The sequence below is a fragment of the Haemaphysalis longicornis genome, unplaced genomic scaffold (assembly GCF_048455015.1).
Source record: "Haemaphysalis longicornis isolate Haplotype H1 unplaced genomic scaffold, Haemaphysalis longicornis Haplotype H1 scaffold_10, whole genome shotgun sequence".
Lineage (NCBI taxonomy): Eukaryota > Metazoa > Arthropoda > Arachnida > Ixodida > Ixodidae > Haemaphysalis > Haemaphysalis longicornis.
In genome coordinates this window covers 30,453,575-30,473,822 of record NW_027526204.1, presented here as the reverse complement: position 1 = coordinate 30,473,822, position 20,248 = coordinate 30,453,575, and the positions used below count along the sequence as shown (strand labels likewise).

Genomic DNA, 20,248 nt, shown 5'->3' with positions numbered 1-20,248 from the left:
GTTTGACATTTCTTCTTCCCAGCCTTGCACCCTGCTTGCTCAACTATCAGCAACATACCAGGGGCCTTAATTGCTATACTGGTATGCAGTCGTTTCACCATGTTGTGGCTATGGCGTTGTGCTGCTGAGCCGAATGACGCGGGTTTGATTTCCGCCCGCGGAGGCCGCTTTTCTGGTGGAGGCGAAAAGCGAAAACGCCCGTGTGTTCGAGATTTCGGGGCGCGCTAAAAATCCCCAGGTGGTCAAAATTAATCCTGAGCCTTCCACTGCGGCGCGCCTCATCACCTGCGTTGCGTCGGCGCATTAACAAACCTCACAATCAATCAAATAATCATATTGTCACCATGTTGTAACCGTGATGAGCGCGTTCGGAGCATTTTGATTCATTGAAAGGATAAAAGTTAGCGAGAGATTGCGAAGTTGATGACGTGTGAAAGAAAGAAGCCCCTAATGCTACTTACCACCCGTTATCAATAACGGGATGGTCGAACCGTTTTGTCGAGAACCGGAAACCGTTATTTCTTTTTTCCTGTTCAGTTCCGGTTGGTGTTCAGCGGGCTCAAAAAATAATGGTTCGGGTTCGGGTTCAATTCTGGCAATAATACCGGTTCGGTTCTGGTTTTCGGTTCGGTTCGGTTCGGTTCCGGTTCGACACCCTGCCATAAAGCTCAGGGATTGTCCGTGGAGCGGTGAGTGGGAGCGGTAGGGTAGGAGAGGTGGAAGGACCAGGCGGGGCGAGAGCATTACGATAGGTGAAGGGTGACGTGATTGGAGGACGTGCAGGGTTGGTAGGTGCTCCGACGGAAGGCTGCTGGCTCACCTTCCCGTGTTGTGCTTGGGTATCGCCTGGCAGGCGAAGTGGAACATGTTGGGATGTAGTGACGCGGCGATGGGGTGGTGGAGACCGGTTGTGGCGCTGGAACCGGGAGCCGTGTTGCTGCAGGGACTGGGGCCATCGTCGACGTCGGGACTTGGAGCGTTGTCGTTTTCGGGACGAGTATCGGTGACGCCGGTCTTGACGATCCGAGCTGGTCATGTCGAGGGCAGATCTCTGCGAACGGAGGTTAGCCAAGCGACGTTGGTAGGCGTGACGTGCCGATTGTGCGTGGCATCCATGCGTGTAGGACACTTGGGCGAAGCGCTGGCGTGAGCTCCCCGGCAGAGGCGGCACTTTGGAACGCAGTCGTGTTCCTTTCGGAGCCCCTGTTTGGGCGCGTAAGGCCTGGCCCCTTACGGGCTACAAAGACAGGCCGGGCCCCTAAAAAATGACAGGACAGAATCTCACTGGCTACCTATTTTATGCAACGAATCATCTCATTGTACATACAAAGCATAATGGTGAAATGGCTGGCATAGCCGAACTGTGGATAAGTGCCTGCCTGGTCATTCTTGTGACAACCGTAGGTTGCTTATTATGAGAGAGCCTTCTTTTCTCGGCTAGTCAGTGGGTATCACGATATGTCTGTATCTAGTACTATAGTATGTGTTACACTTGGCCAAGAAGATAAAAATAAGCGCTTTTGGCAGCTCGAAAAGTTTAGGTTTTCAATTCAGCTACCCCTGCTTCTCAGCAGGGGTAGCGGAATTGAACTGAACGGTTCGACCATCACGTGACCGCCCACCCACAAGCTTTCGCTAATAACCTATTAATGCTGCGAATTTTTTGTGTATGTGCCGCCTCTTTTAGGGCACATGTGGCTGAATAAATATTCGTTGTGTCTGGTATATTTCACTGGAAATGGAAACAGCAATGCAAGAATGCATGCTGTTGCTGCTTCAAACCCATACTGACACACGTGGAATATTCACACAGACTACAAAAGAATGGGAATGTCTTACTAGGAGGTCCGAACGGTCATGTGCAACTAGGAGGTCCGAACGGTCATGTGCACCAGAAGAATACCCATATATATCGACGTAACACATTTCCGTCCCCCGGATTCATCTACTCATTTTAAAGCGTCAAGTTTAGGGTGTGCTGAACAAGATTTCGCCCCAGGCTAAACATCAAAATCCCACGGAAGCACGTCAACAGATATTACTGTTGGTCATATCACCATGATGTAATTGCCTAATCTTTTTTCCCTTGTTGGCTCTGTTCTCATCTGCATTCCTGTTGGCTTTCCGGTGCTTCATTCCGAGAAGGGGGCTCCCAAGCACAATTTATTCCGCTAATGCCCTAACCTTCAAGAGAACGTCTCGGCAGCTCAAAGAATGTGGAAAGTAAAAAAAAAAAACAAGACGACTTGCAGGATTCCATTGCTAATCAGAGAATTAGTTGAAAGTTCATAGTTGCAGCGGGCCCATGGTGGGGAGGATGGTAGGAAACGGTTAATCGGAAGCGCGAAAACAGCGCTCCGCAAGGTTTTAGGGCGAAGCTGCCTATGCTCGGAAGAACTTTCAACTATTTTGACTGAGATTGAAGCGGGACTTAATTCACTGCCGCTCACATACAGTGAGAATAACGCAAGCTATCCTGCACCCATCACGCCGGCACACTTCTTAGTTGGTCAGCAACTAACTACGTTGCCTTAAATAATGACGGAGTCAAACGAGATGAGTAGGCACGATGGAAATGACTGTCGCCGGCGCTTTTAACATCGACAGAAAATGATGGAATATTTTTGGAAGCGATGGAAACATGAATATTTGTTGCGACTGCCATCAACGCATCACTCGCCCACGCATCACTCAACAAATTTAAAGGTCGGCGACATCGTATAGTGGGCATTTCTAAGACGCCCAAGTTATTCTGAGCACTAGCCCTGGTTCAAGACGTGTATCCAGGCACTGACGGATCGGTTCGAGCCTGTTCAGTGCTGTTGCCAGGAGGCAAGGTCATCGAGAGACCATTACAGAAGCTACTTCTTTTAGAACTGGATTCCGCCACACTTGAGGTTTCGGAACCTGTTGGAGACTAGCAGGCGACGAAGAATAGGGAGACACCGTGCGCTCGTACATCCGCAGTCATGGAGTCCGCAGTTCGCGCCCAGTTGAGTGTGCACCACTATCATTGTCATGGTAAAAAATCAGTCTGTCATCGCCATTAGATTAGAGGGGTTCGATCGAAGTTCTCTGGGCGCCTTTTCCTGGCCGCTCAACCGTAAAGAGGTGGTTGGAGCACTTTACGGTTGAGCCGACAGGAAACGGAGCCCTGAGAACCTCGATCCACGGCCGGACTGGAGGAGCGGCGAACGCATACTTTCATACGGCCTGCGCACCCAACAAGGAAACGATACAGCAGATTCTTGACAGTGAGGGCGCTTCGAACCAACCCTCTACCCTCCCAACCCTATTTTTAGGGGCGAAGCTCCTTAAGGCGTGGGTCTGTCCATCCTCGACGTATGTATGTAGCCACCTCTAGTTTAGTTCTTGGATTGTTTACTAGATGGCGTGGCTACCTCTAGTTTAGTTGTGGGATTGTTTACTAGATGGCGGGGAGCGTTGTAATAAAATCCGTTCGCTGTTGGCGCGCGCTCGGAGTCGCCCGATGGATAAGGCTGCAGATGTGCGAGCCCGCCAGGCAGAAGCGCTCCGTGAAGCTGCGCGACGCCGCCGCCAAGATCCTGCCGTACGAGAGCGGGAGGCCGAAGCGTGTCGTCTGGCTGCGCGACGACGCCGCCAAGATCCCAGCGTTCGAGAACGAGAGGCCCAAGCGTCACGGCAACGGCGCGAGGACCCTGCCGTACGCGAAGCGGCACGGCTGCGGCGCGAAGAGGATCTCCAAAACGTCAGAGAACGGGAAGCGGCGAGAAAGCGCGCGTATCGGCAGGCAGACCCCGATGCAGTGAGAGCTCGTGAGGCGTCTGCAAAACGCATCAGGCGAGCTCAGCCCCAAGGTGCCGACGCGCGGTTTAAGCGAGACTTTCTAGACGTTACGTTCGGACACAGATGTAGTGGGCGAACTTTCACTGAAGAGTCACGGTTTTACCGATGATTTCCCCTCAAGAGCTTCGCCCACTCATCATCATTCACCCCGTGGATATGCTGTGAATTTTTTTCTTAGTCAACGCATCGCCTCTGGCCGAGCGAGCCGACAACGCTTGCCGCACGTGTTTTGGATCTGCCGCGGAATATCACCGGTACCAATGAATGCCTTCGCTGCTATATCTCACCAAAAAGAAGACTCGTTGTGCACTTCAGTTGCATGATTAAGAGTTTTAGCTGTATGTTTTTGACAGTGCGCTCGCTGCCAGCGGTCCGCTCAGCCCGACCGGAGCGTGAGCAGCAGAAACGCGTTTAGCTAAGCGATAACCGTATCTCCCTCGGCGGGAAATCATTCGCGTCGCTGGTCGTGCCCTGTGCGCGTGGAAACCATGACATCATCCGAAAGGAAAAATAAGAACTGATATTTCAGTCACGGAAAATGCCGCGTTTATTGCCTGCCTCACCATTTTCATATAATACAATCGCTGATAAGATATGAAGGCCTCGCATATTTTTCTTCATGTGCCCCGAGTTAAAATGTTTCTTTCAATTTTTGATTAGGTGCTTCCGAGTGATAATGTTAGGCTGTTTGACTCTATTAGACCGAAAATTCAGAAGGGGGGAAGGAGTCGCCTATTTTAATGACGCACATGTAAATTTACATAGACAGGTATCACCTATAGCCACGGCAGGGCTAGGGCAGTGGCACAGGCAGTTGCAAATGCGCGCGCGCCGCAGCTCTACCCCGCCCGTGCTGTAGGTCAACCGGCGAGGGTTGGTCCGCAGCGCTACGAACTAGCGGCGGTGAAAGGTGGGAACTATACCCGAGGCGCAGGCCGTAAGAAAGTGAGCGCCCGCCGCTCCTCCAGCCCGGCCGTGCTCGATCGAGCCCCTCTAATGGCGATGACAGACTGATTTTTTACCATGACAATGCCCACAGACTCGGACAGTAGCTTCCTGTCTTCATTTAGAACATTGCCTGCTCAATCATGTCGTTTCCAATGAAGAGTCGTCGAGCTCCTAGCTGGCAAAAGTGCCGCTAGAGGCGCCGTACTCATTGTTCGCACACGACGTGCGACCTAAAAATGTGAACTGTTCGCACAAGATGTGCGAATAGAGAGAGGCACGTGACCCCAAGCGTCTGCGGCGGTCCGCGCGACGATATGACGATGTTTTGTGCGCGGTTTTTCGTGCCGGTGAACGTGCGGCCGTGAAAGCTTTGGTGTTGATAGTCCGCACGTAACGACGGAGTCCAACCGTGCAGAGCTCAACATTTTGTGCGCATGGCGAAACCCGTGGGCATCTCGTGAGCTGCTTCCAGAACATCTGTCGTGGGCCCTGGCCCTGCGCGTGTTTCGGGAGAGGCCGTGTCGGCCCCTTTTTCTTCCTACCGTTCGGTGTGTGTGCCCTACAGCTGTGGTCGCGTGCCGGGAAGCGTGTGGCCACTGCACACGTGGATGTGTCTCCCCGTACCGTTCGTCGGGCTTGAATATGAGCCGAGTTGGCGGGGGAGTAGCGTGCGTTGAGTTAGGGGTACGGAAACGGACCAATCGAGTGTGCTTGAACTCGTAGTTGCTGCGATGAATGAATCCAATGTGGAAGGGCTTTAGGGCACTTAGGGCTTTCTGCCGAAGGGGGCATAAATGAATGAAAATTGTATGCGCTGAGCCCGTGCGTTATGGCTTTCCAGGAGCTGGGTTTGTTGCTGAAGGCTGGAGAGATTCTGATTCCACATTGTGCTCCTAATTAGCGTCTCTAATGACACAATGCAAATCTAACCTAGTCTGCCCAACTCTACCAAGGTAGTCTTTTTGGCAAGTTTCTGTCATCTAGTGCATAAAAGTCGGCGAGATCTTAAGTTCAGTGTAGGCTTGTTTATGCCCACTGGGAAAGGGCGTTCACACGCGCAATTTTGTGCCGCTTCGAGTGAACTCTGCAGAGAGGGCATTGTGACAGCGGCTGAGGCAAAGGCTGGAATGCACACAAAAACACAAAAAGAGCGGTTTTGTTACCAAAGGCACAATATGCAGTATTATCCCACCTTTGGCATGACCTTGTTGATGATGTTACACTGCACAAGTTTGGGTAAATGTAGGTGCTAAAAGCGTAAACGGAAAACAACGAAACTTATCGCGTTGGCTAGCACACAGTGGTGATTGCACTCGGTCAGTTGTGCTTGGAGGATCGAGCACCGTGAAGACATCAGTCGCAACCATCTCAATAATTTTGTGCGACTTTGCAGCTGATGATACTGCATATTCCAGTTGGCAGCCACTCACACATTGGGCTAGGAAAAATAGCGCTGAACAATCCTTACTGTTAGAAGTGGCTAAATCATTTTGCATTGAACATTTGTAGGCACTGTACAGCACCCAAAGGGCAACATGGAGCCCGCGACACCCACCGCCATCTTTGGCAGATATGTGCAATTCTGGGTCGGTCCCCACAAGCCAGTACGTTCCTGGCTGGGGTGCGCTCCTCGTTTTTCAGCACCAGTGGAGCATATTAGTCGCCCCTTAAAAGGTTTAAGTTTAAAACGAAGTACAGGATTGTACAGTAATTCTGCCACATGTGAAGGTGAATGAAGAAGGATTTGTTCGGTTGAACTCGCGTGTGGTAAGGCAAATAAAGGCCGCATGGGCGTGACGCCCAGAAGAGAAACGCTTGTACGGCCTGCCTGCAAGCACAACTTCCTCAAGATCTGCATGTTGTACTTCAAACGCAAACGTAATTTATATTTTTCAACTCTACAAAAGAGGAGGTTATGTTTACAAGTATATGAGACGGTGCACTATGTTTCCACGTGGGGTATTCCATAAATGTGAGTACACTTGCAACTGCAGAACTACTAAGTGGACCGCGTGGGTGTTACGTACCGGTCTTTGATCCGAATGTGATGCTCCATACATGTAACAGTATGAAAGTCACATTTGTTTGTGTATAGCACAAGTGCTGACGTTAATAAGTGCCCCCTCCTCCAAGAAACTTTATGGGCTTCCAGGTGTAGCCTAGCACACCAGCTGTATACAAACATGCCCCAAAAAAAGAAACTTTTCGCGACGAGGCTATCAAAAAATTCCAGCGGGCCAGGAGGGGGTGGGGAGAGGGGTAAGCAGAACATCTAATAGGCATATTGGAATAAATTACTAAATGTTTATATTCGGTGATTTTTTTTCTCTGTATGCTAACACGTCCGGCATGAAACAGCTTTGCAGAAAAAGTAACAGAGAGAGAGAGAGAAACTTTATTAATAAAGTTTGCCAACTGTGTTGCTTAGTCATCGGCCGTGAGCCCTTGGGCTCTGGCAGCGTACTCAGCCAGCTGGATGGCCCAGAGTTGATCACCCGGGCTGGAGCTGAGCAGCACGGTCTCCCACTGTTAGTGATTCTGCGGCCATTTGTGATCGCCTGCGGACATTACCGTAACATGTGCGCCAGGTTCGCTCGTTCCTGGCATCTATGACACTCGGGGGAGTACAGCCCTGGGTAGCAATAGCTATACACAGGTGGGTTTGGATACGAGTGGGCCTGTAGGAGTCGCCAGACCACTAAATGCCGCTTACTGAGGGATGGGTGCGCGGGTGAGAAGCGGGCCCGGCCTAAACCATAATGACCGGTAATGTCACTGGATGACAATAGCCTGTCCCTGCCTGACATGGGGACGAGTTCCGAATCGGAGGTGCCGTCTGCTCGGTCGGTAAAGCCTCAAGCGACTTCAAGCGCAGACTTGTTCCATGCAAGGCCGGAGTGGGCGGCTGTCCAAATTAAGTTGACCTTTTCTGTCCTGTTTCCCTGAGGACACCCCTCACTGGTTTGGAGTGACTGCAATGACAACAGATGGGACAAAGTTTCTCCTCCTTCCCACCTAGTGGGACGCGAAAATTTCGTCCTGCATTCATACATTTCCAGCTTTTATTGCTGCACATCTTATCTACTTTTCTTAGCTTTTCAGTGGCTTAGACAACAATTTCATAGTTTCTTTTGCAAGAAGAGTCAACGATTTTATGCTATCCAATAGCTGACAAAACATCCCATACGTTGTTGTATGTATTTAATACGGTGATATAAGCACATGAAATAGTAAACGAAGCAGAGTAGAACCACAGAGTGATAAACTACGTTGTTATAGCTGCATTTGGGGGCCCTCATTGTGAACAAATTTAATGCGCATTTACCGCATGTGAATCAGCCCGCTGACCAGCCCGCAACAAGCTGCTCGTACATCACAGCCGCATGTAATCCACTGGCTTACTGCGGACTTTTCAAGATGCAGTAACCACGGCTTCACATCTGAAAAAAAAAAGAAGAGGGAGAGAAGAAGAAGAAGAATCTGCTGGAGAATACAAACCCTTGAACACGATCTTCCCAGCTGTGTCAATATACGGCACGGCAGCAAGGCGACAGCAATCTATCAACGTCGCGTTGTATTTGGAGGCTTCTCCCTACTATATAGCATCTCTGCATGACTTCGTTGCAGTATGTAGTAGATTTGCACGCAAATAACGTTATGGTGCGTGTTTTTGCGCAGGTGCGTTCATGATGGGCGTTGAAGGCACGGAGGGACCGACCCAGAGTTGCTCAGGCCTGCCACATCTGGTGCTGCGCTTGCCCGGCAAACTTGGCTGTCTGGAGCCTGTACGCTGTTACTGATGATCGAGTCCCACTGGTGAAGGTCTTGGCCCTGATTCATGAGTGATTCTCTTCTGTGGAGTGTTCGTTTTGCATAACTATGGGCTGATCTTAGCCGTGAAGCGTCCCATGGCTCTCTAAGGTCAACCTTTAAGGTTGAAACATCAGCAACTGCAGCCACAAAGGCTGTACTAGATTAAACCAGAACTGCACCCTTTGCACTAATTAATTTAAAAGCGAGCAGGACAGTCATTTGAATTCTATGGGGATACCATTAACTGTGTCAAAAATAAACACCTGGTATAGCAGTGTAGCAAGCAGTAAGATGGTGATTCTCTTGAAATTTATGTTTTCTCCCCTGGGATCAATCTAATTCCACCAGATTTTAATCTTGCGATTGCGTTAAACAGACAATGGGGGCTGGCAATTTGAAGGTGATGCGAGTTTCCCGATTACCTGTTTGTTAAAGGGCCATGAGGACAAAACACAAGTTAGGCTCCTTCGAAAGATTGCCTCGATAGAATCATACTGACGCCACTTTTAACGCACACTTCACTCAAAGAAGCTACATAATGAGGAAAAAACGGAATGGCCATGCGACCCACTAGCTCATTTCTCGCAACAGAACCTGTGATGTCATATGAGCCCAGCTGTGCGATTGCCGGCTGAGGCCGGCAAAAGGAAACGTAAATTAGGCACGGCTTATAGGATTTTCGAACGAACTATTTGCACTTAAGTGTAATGCATATTCATTTTACAGCAGTAAGAATGGTGCGGTAAACAGTGAATGAAAACGCACGTAAGCATAGAAGTAGCGATGTGCACTGCTGTTGGTACTGGGCGCACTATGCTTGTTTTAGCTGCACAGCACTCCGCCATTTTGAAGTTGTTTTACAGTTCACTGGCCGATTGGCGTAAGCGGCGTTGTCTTACGTGACCCTGTTTGTCGAGGATGCCCCATGTTTCACGAAACGATCCCTTTCTACAGTAACAAAAACAATCCAAATGCAAATACACTCAAAAACAAAGCAACCGCGGACAATGGTTCGTGGATGACTGTAGTAGCGCCGTCTGGGAGGGCTGACGGCAAGCAAGGCCGCAAACCCGAATAGCACGTGCTTATGACTTCATTGCTGACATTACGGAAACACACGATTTGGCGGGAGAATCAAACTGTTAACCTAAATTGATTAATTTCTCAGTGAATACGGCATCATTTGCTGCCGGACAAAGGCAGGGGGCACTATAAAACGCGAAATCTTTTGAATAAAACAAGCTTGTATTCTGTCTTCATGACATGACTTCTTTAAGGGACACCTGAGGAACCCAGCAAGTTGGTGTCAAATGAAAGTTACACCTTCCTGTAGACATTTTAGTGTTGATTGGGTGCTAAAAGATGCCTTAATTGCTGAGAAATCACTTACCAAACGTGACACAAGCAGTGACTGCAGCCGCTGTTTCGCATCACAATAAACCGGAAAGCTAGCAAGGCAGCGGTGATGTATAGCAGTGTAGAAGCAACCAAATACAACGCTACTACCTACCAAGCAGATTGGTCTGTTTTGGTCAAATCAATTGTGCTTTTCCAAACTCCTATGTCCTTTTCAGACCTGGATCACTAAGCACAAGGTTCCTTTACAGGACCCACGATCAGTTCAGCATTGATGCTTTGCTGAAGCATCGACACATTGTACTTTTGAGGCCCCGCGAATGGTAACATCGAACCAACTGTTCAAGCGTAGGTCGCACGCTTCCTTGAAAAGCGGTACCGGCGCCCCAAGTACGGACAAGTGGTGCCATCCAGCAGCAGCTAGGGAAGACACTGCGCACAGGAGACGGTTTAACCCCTTCCGGTGCTAGTCTAGTCAGTGGCAGCGGGTCCTGTCTTCACGTTTCCAGTAATTTCCCCCTTATTTTAGGAAACGTTCGTGTTCTCGGTGAACTAATCTATCGAGCTAGAGTAACTTGTATTTTGACTTCAGTGTTTGTTTAATGAATCAGTGGCTGTGGACCAACGAGCAACACCCAAAGGAGGTAGTGAGATTGTAACACGTGGGCAATCTGCTACCATGCCTGTGCCTTACATCCCATGCCAGAAGGGATACCAGGGAAGAGCGACATGATTACCGCATGCCGCCAGCATAAACTGTAGCCAATAAGCAGTGGGAATGAATGAGCGAGATCATCCCTGTCCTGTTCAATCATTGCCAATGCTACATGACTCTAAATACACTGTCCAGTGCTCTCTGTCTAGAACAGTTGGCATCTATGAACTGACAAGAAGTCTAAAGTGATAGGAAAAAAAGCATTCCTGACAAGCCAATCTTGTGTCTTGTGCAGCATTAAAAAGTGGCAAAGTTTAAGGCCTGCTGCTGCTGTTGAAGGGCTGGGCGCTTTCTTGTGGTTGGAAACCAAAACACTGAAAAGTAACGAATAACAAACAAATGTGACAACAGGGACTGACTTGTGATAACGGGAGGTTCTTTTAATCACCTGCTTTGTACGGGGCAGTGGGAAAATAGTTTGCGCATGTAGCAACGCAACAGTTGTTATGATGCATCTCGAAACACCATTAATTTTTTGCCAGTTGCCAGCCCTCTTTTTTTTTGTGGTAAGAACAAGCAACCAGTAGCCGGATTTAAGTTCTTGATGCTGACACGCAAGCAGTCTCAGACTTTTTTTTGCCGGAAATCAGGCGTGGCTAAAATCTGCATGTCCAGCAGCATGCTTTCGTGATGCTCATGCCTTCCCCCTTTTTTTTTTTTTTAACAGATACACCTAATGGTAGAAGAAGGGTACATGCCTCAAGAAACTTTGAGCAGCAAAACATACATGCTATGTTCATAACAACGCAGCATGGCAGCTTTTGTGGTCGGGTCTGCTACACAATTAAGGCCATTTGCAACGCATGCATGGTTCATAAGTTTTGGGTAACAAGGGACCACGTTGAACTGTTTATCTTCTTAGAGGAGGTGTCACTGGTTGGAAGCAAAACTAACAATTTGTCTTGGCCTTTTTTTGTGTGATGGTTCCAACTTTTGCTGCTGCTTGTGTATTGCTCTTCCAGAGGACGCTACAACACCAACAGTGAGTGTGTGACACACAGCATGTTCATCGACGCCAGGGCCGGCGTCACGGCAACGGCCATGGAGGTAGTCCACGTCCGGAGTGCAATCTGCAGCCAGAGGACGCAGGCGACCGTCACCACTTCTACCATAGGTACTACCGCCCACATTCCGTGTCACAGCTTGGATGTACCGTATTTTCGTGCGTATGACCCGCACCAAAAATGTGAAAATTTCAGGGGTGAAGTAGAGGTGCGGATTATGTGCGAGCTACCGTATTTACTCGCGTAATTAACCCACTTTTTTTTTTTTTTAGAAAATTTGGCATGAGTTTGGGGGAAGGGTTCATTATGCGGGAAAAAAATTGCCATAGTTTTAAAGGTTTTAAAGGTTTCATGCAGTAAAGTTGCTTAGAGAAGCACTGTCAGAGCCTTGCCATTTTCATAAAAACATGTAGGTAATTATGTAATCAAATTTCTTTTTTATTCGCAACATGCTAGTTGGTCCCTACTCGCCACGGAGCTGTCCTGCTTACTAAAGTCGCTTGCCGCCTCACATTTGTTGTCGGCCCACAGCGCGCCGTCTTCCGTGCCGTCAAGGCACTCCAAAACTTCTTTTCCAAGAGCCAGAAACTTCCCTGTTTTGAACCCACGAAACACTAGGCGATCCTTGTTCACCGCCCAAAAACCTCATTTTCGGCCGTAGCGTACACGAAGTGCCGCCCAGCCGCGCGGTTTCCATGTGCATCAACGCACGCTCCACCACCTTCAGTTAAAATCCGGCTGTGTAGCCCATGTACTGGCCCATCGTACGGCGCGCACTAGGAGCTCAAAAAAAGGTCAGAACACAGCTGAACAAAAAAACCGTGAGCGTAACGGCGAAGTCGCGGAACCTCAAGAGCAGAGGAGTGCGGCCATAGCAACAAAGAGCATTGAAGGAGTGCAGAGTACGTTTTGTGCATTGTTCGCACGCAGGAAAGTTTTTATGGTGCAAGAAGGTTTGTTTTGCGTTCAGCAGGGGGCGCTCTGCAAGCGCGCAATTTTTAAATTGTGAGCTACGGCATTTGCGCTCACGTCTTGTTAAGATTTCTTTTTGTTGGAATGTGTTTTTAGCATTTTTGCGCGTACTGTAGCATGATATCAAGTTGCTGTGATGGTCTAAGGGATCAGCAAACATGCTGAGATACAAACATATTCCCGCAGCATTTTTTTATTCAACGTGACAAAAAAGAAAATTCTCAAGAAGACAAGGGAGGGGGGAGGGTTCATTACGCGAGTGGGTTCATTATGCGAGTAAATACGGTATTTCCTTTGGTGCAGCTTCGCTGCAATGTGTGTTGGGCCGCGATGCCCCTGCAGCAGTAGTAGCGACTAATACTCCAGCTACACTAGGGTCCGAATGTCATTTGAACCAAATGTCATTTGACTCAAATGGGGTGCTTCAAATGCCATTCAGAATCCGCCAAGCTACACGACAATTTCAATGGCATTTGAAAGCTTTAGCATTCGCTCGCCGTGCTGCATGGCACTGCAGCTGTCGAGTTCTGTTTTTACACAATAATGCAACAATCAAATTTAGCTGCAGTCTTTCGTATCAAAATGATATGAAATTACCGATAACGTGAACTTTGACACGGTTTTTGCTTAATTCTGAATCCCAATCGAGGTTTTCTGTGCTGTCTGGCCACACTGGTTCGTTGCTTGCTCGCACTGGTGCTTAGAGTAAGGAATTGTTACATCTTGACATCCCGATTTAAGTGAACGAGAAGTAAACATAGTCCCACAATTAAGAATATTTCGCTCGTTTTAAGTACGCCAGTAATGTATTTGTTTATGCTGACTTGGAACGCTGTGCGCGAGAGTGCTAGAAATGGCATTTGAAATCCCAAATGTCTCTCTCGGGGCTCATTTGGCTCGAATGTCATTTGAGCCGAATGGCATTTCAAAACCTAGCGTAGCGGCACAACTTGGCATTTGAGTCAAATGACGTTTGGTTCAAATGACATTCGGACGCTAGTGTAGCAGGCGTATAAGCCACTGTTATCCCATCGACAGTGCTTATTTCGCACACACACATCTCAACAACATACCAACCTGAAAAAATGTATGCGGCAAGTCATCTAGTTACGCAGTCAGCTGGGTAGGCAAGTTCTTTAGCCTAAACAAATGTGTAATGTTGCTTGAGTAGTAGCTTTGCTCCATCCTTTTATGTATAAAATATGCGAGCAATACGCGGGGATATATTTTTTTTCTATTCGTCGACGGAAAGTGAGGATGCGGGTTATATGCAGAGGCGGGTTATACACACGTAAGCACAGTATGTGGGCATCACTGGCTGAATTGTATTTGCAGGTACCCAGTGTGCTCTTGGGCTGCCAGTCAACTCAAGCTCACAAACTTACGAGGAGTTTCCTGGTTGGTATTCTAGGATTTGTTCTATTGTAAAGACGCCTATGCGAGTGAACGCAGGGGCTATTGCCCCTAAAATTCTTAAAAATCCATGTTTCCCTGAAGAAAACATTAAACATTGCCGCTTTTCGTTGACCATGTGTACTTGTATACAACAAACAGTGGCGCAACTCTGAGATAACTGGTGCTGTCGGCTAAACAACCTGTTCAGCCATTGGCTTCCTTGCTGGGGAATTGCGCGAGTAGTTTCCAGCCCTCCTCTTGGGTGGCAATACCTCCCTTTCTGGAAATGACTAGAACGACTTTGTTGGCAATCCCTCTTCATTATGTGGGACCGAAAAGTGGAAGGGAAGAGAAAAATAGAGAAATGCCAGCTTCAGTTACCTATTTCTAAACAGACATCATTTGCCGCTGAACACAAAAGCCCGAAAAGCTTTGAAACGTGAGCCTTTTCAGTTTAAAGCAAAAAAAGTCAGTCAGCCGTGAAGGTCCCATTAAAGTTTTTTCACTTTCATTACTGGGCCTGTAATATTGTCACAAGATGGTTTGAAGACTCGAAGACAGCTGGGAAGGTGCCAGCTATGGCTTCTGGGAAGTTGTCGGCTATGGCATGAAGCTGCTTAGCACAAGGCGTAAACGAGTGTCCCGCTGTTTTAGCGCTGTGACTACATGACACGACGATTAAGACGACGCAGGAGATGCCAACAGCCCCAGCCCCTTAGGGGCTTCGCCCCCAATACAACATTCTTTCCTTGTTTCTGCCCCATGGCAATTAGTTTAGGGTGGGGCTTGATTCTAGGCTAAAATTTTCTGTGCCCTCTAACACACTGGTTTGCAGTCGGCAGTGCCTATTCTGTGGGCCAGACACAAGATACAGTTGAACCCCTTTATAAGAGACACGTACCAGGGAGCAGTTTTTTGTCTCTTATACTCTCTTATACGAGATGTCTCTTATAAGCAGGGAACCATGTTTTCACTTACTGATCAGACCCCAGTTCAATGTGGGGACCGTATGACTAAAATAAGCTCAAAAGAACGCTACAGCATGTTGCAAAAGATTCTTTCTAATTTATGTTTGGCCCCCAGGATTTATGAAACAGTTCTGAATCTGTTTGTTTCATGGCTGTATTTACACTGTTTTTTACAACCAATTCTACGAGCTTTTTTTCCTTTCCTTGTTTGTGGAAGATGAATCGTAGATGTTGGGTTCACGAGCCTGATGAATAGCCAGAGCGCACAGCTTCTTCCGATGTGTGCTCAGGCTATTCATTACGCTTGCAGGGCTCAACATCTGCGATGCTTCTTGATTGGGAGCTACGCGAGTGGGAGAGCCCGCATGTGCGGTCGCGCTCTATCCAATGGATGGCAGTAAGCTTCAACCACTTCTGTAAGTTGCATTTCCATTGGCAGGGCTTCTCATTGTCATTTCATAGCTGACTCAACCCCTGTGTGTTTGCTGAAGTTATAATAAATAGCGACTGCAGGCGTCTGTCGTCCACCTGTGTTTCCACAATGGAAGCAACTGCAATTAGTGACTGGTGGCACTGCATCTGAAGTTAAAATGTCTGTTACAAGCGAGATTGTTGATTAAAGTTGAAGGATGACTTGTCCCTTATATAACCAACTGTCTTCTACATCCGATGTCTGTCATAAAAGAGGTCAATTTAATGGGAAAGATAGGGCAGCCAACCATATGGGCGAATAGTGTCTCTTATACCCATTTATCTCTTACATCCGTGTCTCTTATAACGGGGTTCAACTGTAGTGTCGTGACTAGGATCACAGGGTAAAGTTCAACTTTATTCTGTGGACTGTACCGCGGTATAGTTGAGCCTTGCTCATCCAAACCAACCTAAAAAAATACCGCACGGCCCTTATTTAGAAGAACATGGTGTAGAACTGACCTAATAGAACAATTTCCAGTAAAAAATTAACTTTGCTAAAAAGAAAACTATAACTGCTAAGACTCAAGCCCAGTGTCACGACTTGAGACTCTGCCCCCACACCACAGAAGCTGGCGAGCAGTGCCCTTTTGGCAATAGCTGAAAGCAGAACATCACCCTGTGGTCTGGTCCACAGAATAAAGCTGAAAATTGTTTTGTGGTCTGGTCTACAAAGTAGGCAGTGCGTTTACAGTGCACATTGGTCGCTTGACTAGCAGCCCTGTGGCAGTCAGAGCTATAAACAGCTTTGCGTTCAGTGAAACCACTGTCACGGACCATGATCCAGGTTGCAGAGTTTTGTGAAAGAAATGCGGACTTCACAGACTGGTCGTGAGTCGCCTTCAAGTTTCACGGAGAATCGGCTCACATCATGCCTCATGAGCTCTGTCCTATGCAGAGAAGTGCACTGCGCTAAGTACGCTACACGTGACTGGTAATTGAACAAAGTGCTTGTAGCTAGTGGGTTTTGGATTGTCAAATGTAGTAATGCCTTTACTGCTTTTTTCGTTTGTGGTAGACGTTGAAAAGCACTTTTTTGTGAACACTTCCACGGTGTACCACGTAAAGAGTGCATCTTTTATTCTCGGTCAGAGAAACGCAACGGAGTGCAGCGTTTTCTACCCACAAAATGCCTGTTATCTGGTCCTCTTCTATGAAGCAGTGTGTAGGGCTTGACCCTCTAACAGTGGCCAGGTGGCATGCTCTTAATAAAGGAGCCATGAAGAGAAAATACAACTTCGTGTAATTTGAAAGAACTAGGATTCAGTGTTTCACTCAGCTCCATTACAGCCCCAAAAGATGTTTTTTTAACGAAAAAATAGCAAGAAGTATTTAAAAACTTTCAAATTTTGTGCCACAGTGACGTGTTATGAGCAAGAATGACGTCATACGGGCCAACAATAAAGCATAATTTTCAGTGCGTTTACTGCACGTTAGCATTCAAGTGATGCGGTCAAATGGAACTAGAGGCCCCATTACAGACGTCCAGTCATGTGTTGTCGCGACAGGTCAGTTAGGCGGCCGCCAATCGCACAAACAAGGTTTCGTGACGTCATAGAAAAGTTGCGGGAAATTGGCTGCGGGTCGCGACTGCTTCACACGTTTTTTTTTTAATATCTCCGTTATTTGTTCGAAGAGTGCGATGATACTGGTATCATTGTTATCGGGATTAAGCAGTCTTTCTAATAAACCCAACTTGTATTTTGTCTTCATGGCTCCTTTAAGGACCTATGGTTGGTGGCTCTGTAGATTGCAAAGCCATAGATGCAGTGCGGTGTTTCAATGTTTTCATGCGCCGTAGAGCTGCCAATGTGGTGAGCTTCCTGGTTCTGACAGGACTTCTTTGAATGGCAAGGGCTGTCCTCTATAGGCCACGAGCGCTGCCTCTGATGGTGATGCTGATGGTTATGATATAGTGGTGATGATTAGAGGCCATCCTTTCACTTCAGGACATCTGCTGTTAACATCCGCCTTTCCTGTTTTATCTAGGCTGTTTGTTGTATCCCTAACAGATTTCATCCAATGCTTCTGCGTTCTTTTTTTCTTTGTACCTCTCCTCCAAAGGTTGTTCTAAATTCCATCTAATAAACCTCTTCTCTGCTGAAATCTCTTCCCTGCTTTTCTTCCACCACCACTCTGTCCACCTCCTGGTAACCTCTATGGCCCCACTCACACTTATCCCACAAGAACTGGAATTAACCCTTTGAGGGTTGAAGTTTCTTGAAAAAAAAAAAAGAAAACTTTACAATTTCTAAGAAGTTTTTAAAAAACTTACTTTCTGGTGATAAAAAAGCTAAGAGCAACAATGCCAATATAGATAGAAATCAACTTCCGCCGCCCCTGCAAGGGAGTGTCGATAAAGACAAAAATCAAATTTCGCGCGCCTCCGTTGTTCTGATCATGAGGTAAAACAAACCGCAAAAAGCCGTTGAGACGGACTGCGCGATGTGCTAGAGCTAGAGAGTTCTGTTTATCTCCACAAGAAGCTAGTGCAGTCAAATTTTAAACGCCTGTTGTAGGTCCTAGGAGGTGGCAGCACCTCCCAGTGAGCTGCATTGTCATTATGGCGCGAAACTTCAAATGGAAGGTCAAAATCGTATCGGTACAGCAAAGACCTTGCAGGATGGAAAACCGCCGCTGTATACATATATGGCAAAAACCCTCAAAGGGGTAATGGCGTGTCCTCATCGTCCCACTCTCGCGGCATACCTCAACAGCCTGTCACTTATGGTCCATGCAGGGGTGAGGCAGCTGCGCATATTGCGCCTTTCTGATACAATTTCATTTTCCTGCGCCAAGCTGCTCCAAAAGCACGACAATGGCGAAAATTGCACCAAACTGCTCCAGAAGAGCCTCAACGACACGCATTTTGATGCTCATGTCAGTTTCGGCGGGGACGAAAGCCTCCAGCATCCCGGTCAATCGCAAACACAGAAATGGCACGAATAGAAAGACTGAAACGAAGCAAGCGATAGCTTCTAAAACTCGATTCGCTTTCCGTACGGGTTCGCTGAAACGGCCTTCTCGATTAGGCATCGCTGTGGCAACAAACATGGCCGCCGCCTGATCTGGCTGCTACCAACGCGCTCATTGCGCATCACCGATATTTTCCCTGGTTTATGTTACGCTATCAGCTGGGTTCCAGTCTATTCATTCTATCTGTTGTGGCTCTGAACAGTGACGTTAACGCAGGGATATGGTTTGAGATTGGTGCCAGATTACGGGAAGTTGCGCGGCTCGAAAAAAAGCTAATTGAAATGTGGGGCCTACGACTTTGGCGTGGTTTGTCCTTGAGTTGCGAAACGCGGTGGGCGCGTCTATAAACGGGTTCGTGAAGTGAATTGTTTGGCTCGTTGTGGTGTTATAAAATGCTGAGGTGTTGCTGTGCTTCGAAGCGCGATCGCGAGCCTCGGGGATGGAACGGTTGACACGAAAGTTGCGGACTGTGCTGCGGCGCCGCGACCTGTTCAGGCAGCGCCCAATAGCTGCAGGACTACACTGTTGCCATAGAACGCGACTATAACACTTGATGTATGCAAAGTAAATTTAATGCCAAAATCTAGGTGGCTAAACAGTAACGCTACTCAAATGACCATAGGGTGAACCTGCGCCCCAGGGACTGAAACAGGTAGGCTGGTTGGGCTATGCGACCGTTAGCTCGAAGTTGCTCAACTGTTGCCGTGACTACAGTCGTTCGTACAACACAGCCTGGGATTACAAAAATAATAATTTTAGCATTAAAACGGCAAAAAAAAAATTCCACAATTGTGGAGCCCTTAAATTTGATAAGAGTTTTAGCAGTCCGTCTGTTCCGTCGTGTACGTAGTTACCGTGCTGACCGCGACTCGTCTGGGCACTTGGGCATTCGTAGCGGTAGGGGGATTAGTTCCGCGGGCCTGCCTTCGCCTTGTCCGCGCCTCCTCGCCCTTCCGCGCACACAGGCGCAGACCGGTCTCGGTCAACCCGTAACAAAGTAACCAACAGAACAGACGGACTGCTAAAACTCTCTAATGTTAACGGCAGTTTTGTTGTCAGTGTTGCGTGGAGCCACAACACAATATCACCAGTTAGGAAAAAGGTAGTGCAGTTAGTACTTTGTGATACTCTTAAAAACTCTTTCAGGTAAGGCTGTTTCAGTGTTCTGTGTATTCAAAACTGATTGAAATGTGCACTTGACCCTGCAAATAGCTGAAATAATGATTTTTTACGCTCACAAGACGGTGTTTATTAAATCTCCCTAATTGCTCCAAATCAAGATTCTTCTGCTCCAAAACCGAAATTTTGCTGCTCCGAAATCTGCTCCCAAATCTGTTTGGGCTGTCTCACCCCCGTCCATGACATCCCGGTCACTTCCTCAGCACATGCCGGTCTCATACTGTTGCTTGCAAGTGTGCCTCTGTAGTTCTTAGGCATCCCACCCAGGCCTATGAGCAGAGTGGATGCCATGTAGGATGCATGAAGACAAAACAAACCAACGGAATTGGTCGGTCGTAACCAAAAGCCTGTTGTCACTGGATGTGTTGTAACCGAACGCAGACTGCCTGAGAATTAGTGCAACAGTCCTTGCCTTTGACCTTTTTCAGCTCTGGTGTTGGACGACAGACTAGCCGCTTCACAGGGTCCCCCTGCGGAGGCTGGTCCTCACAGCAGCTCTTGTGGCCCCAACCCTGGTAGCCGGAGGTGGGTTTAGAGGACAAAAGTCTGCTCCAGTGTCGCCTGTAGAACACAAAATTGGGGGGGGGGGTGCGATGATTTTTTTGCGAGAGTGGAAGTTACGC

General features: G+C 47.9%; 1 protein-coding gene across 1 annotated transcript in view; it reads left to right on the top strand.

The window, feature by feature from the left end:
* LOC144159772 (uncharacterized) overlaps positions 1–20,248 on the top strand; it is a 60,324-nt gene that overhangs the window by 28,682 nt on the left and 11,394 nt on the right. The window contains exons 6-8 of the mRNA XM_077691463.1: positions 11,623–11,774; positions 13,972–14,034; positions 20,054–20,150. Coding sequence (XP_077547589.1) covers positions 11,623–11,774; positions 13,972–14,034; positions 20,054–20,150 — 312 coding nt within the window. The remainder of the gene's footprint in view (positions 1–11,622; positions 11,775–13,971; positions 14,035–20,053; positions 20,151–20,248) is intronic.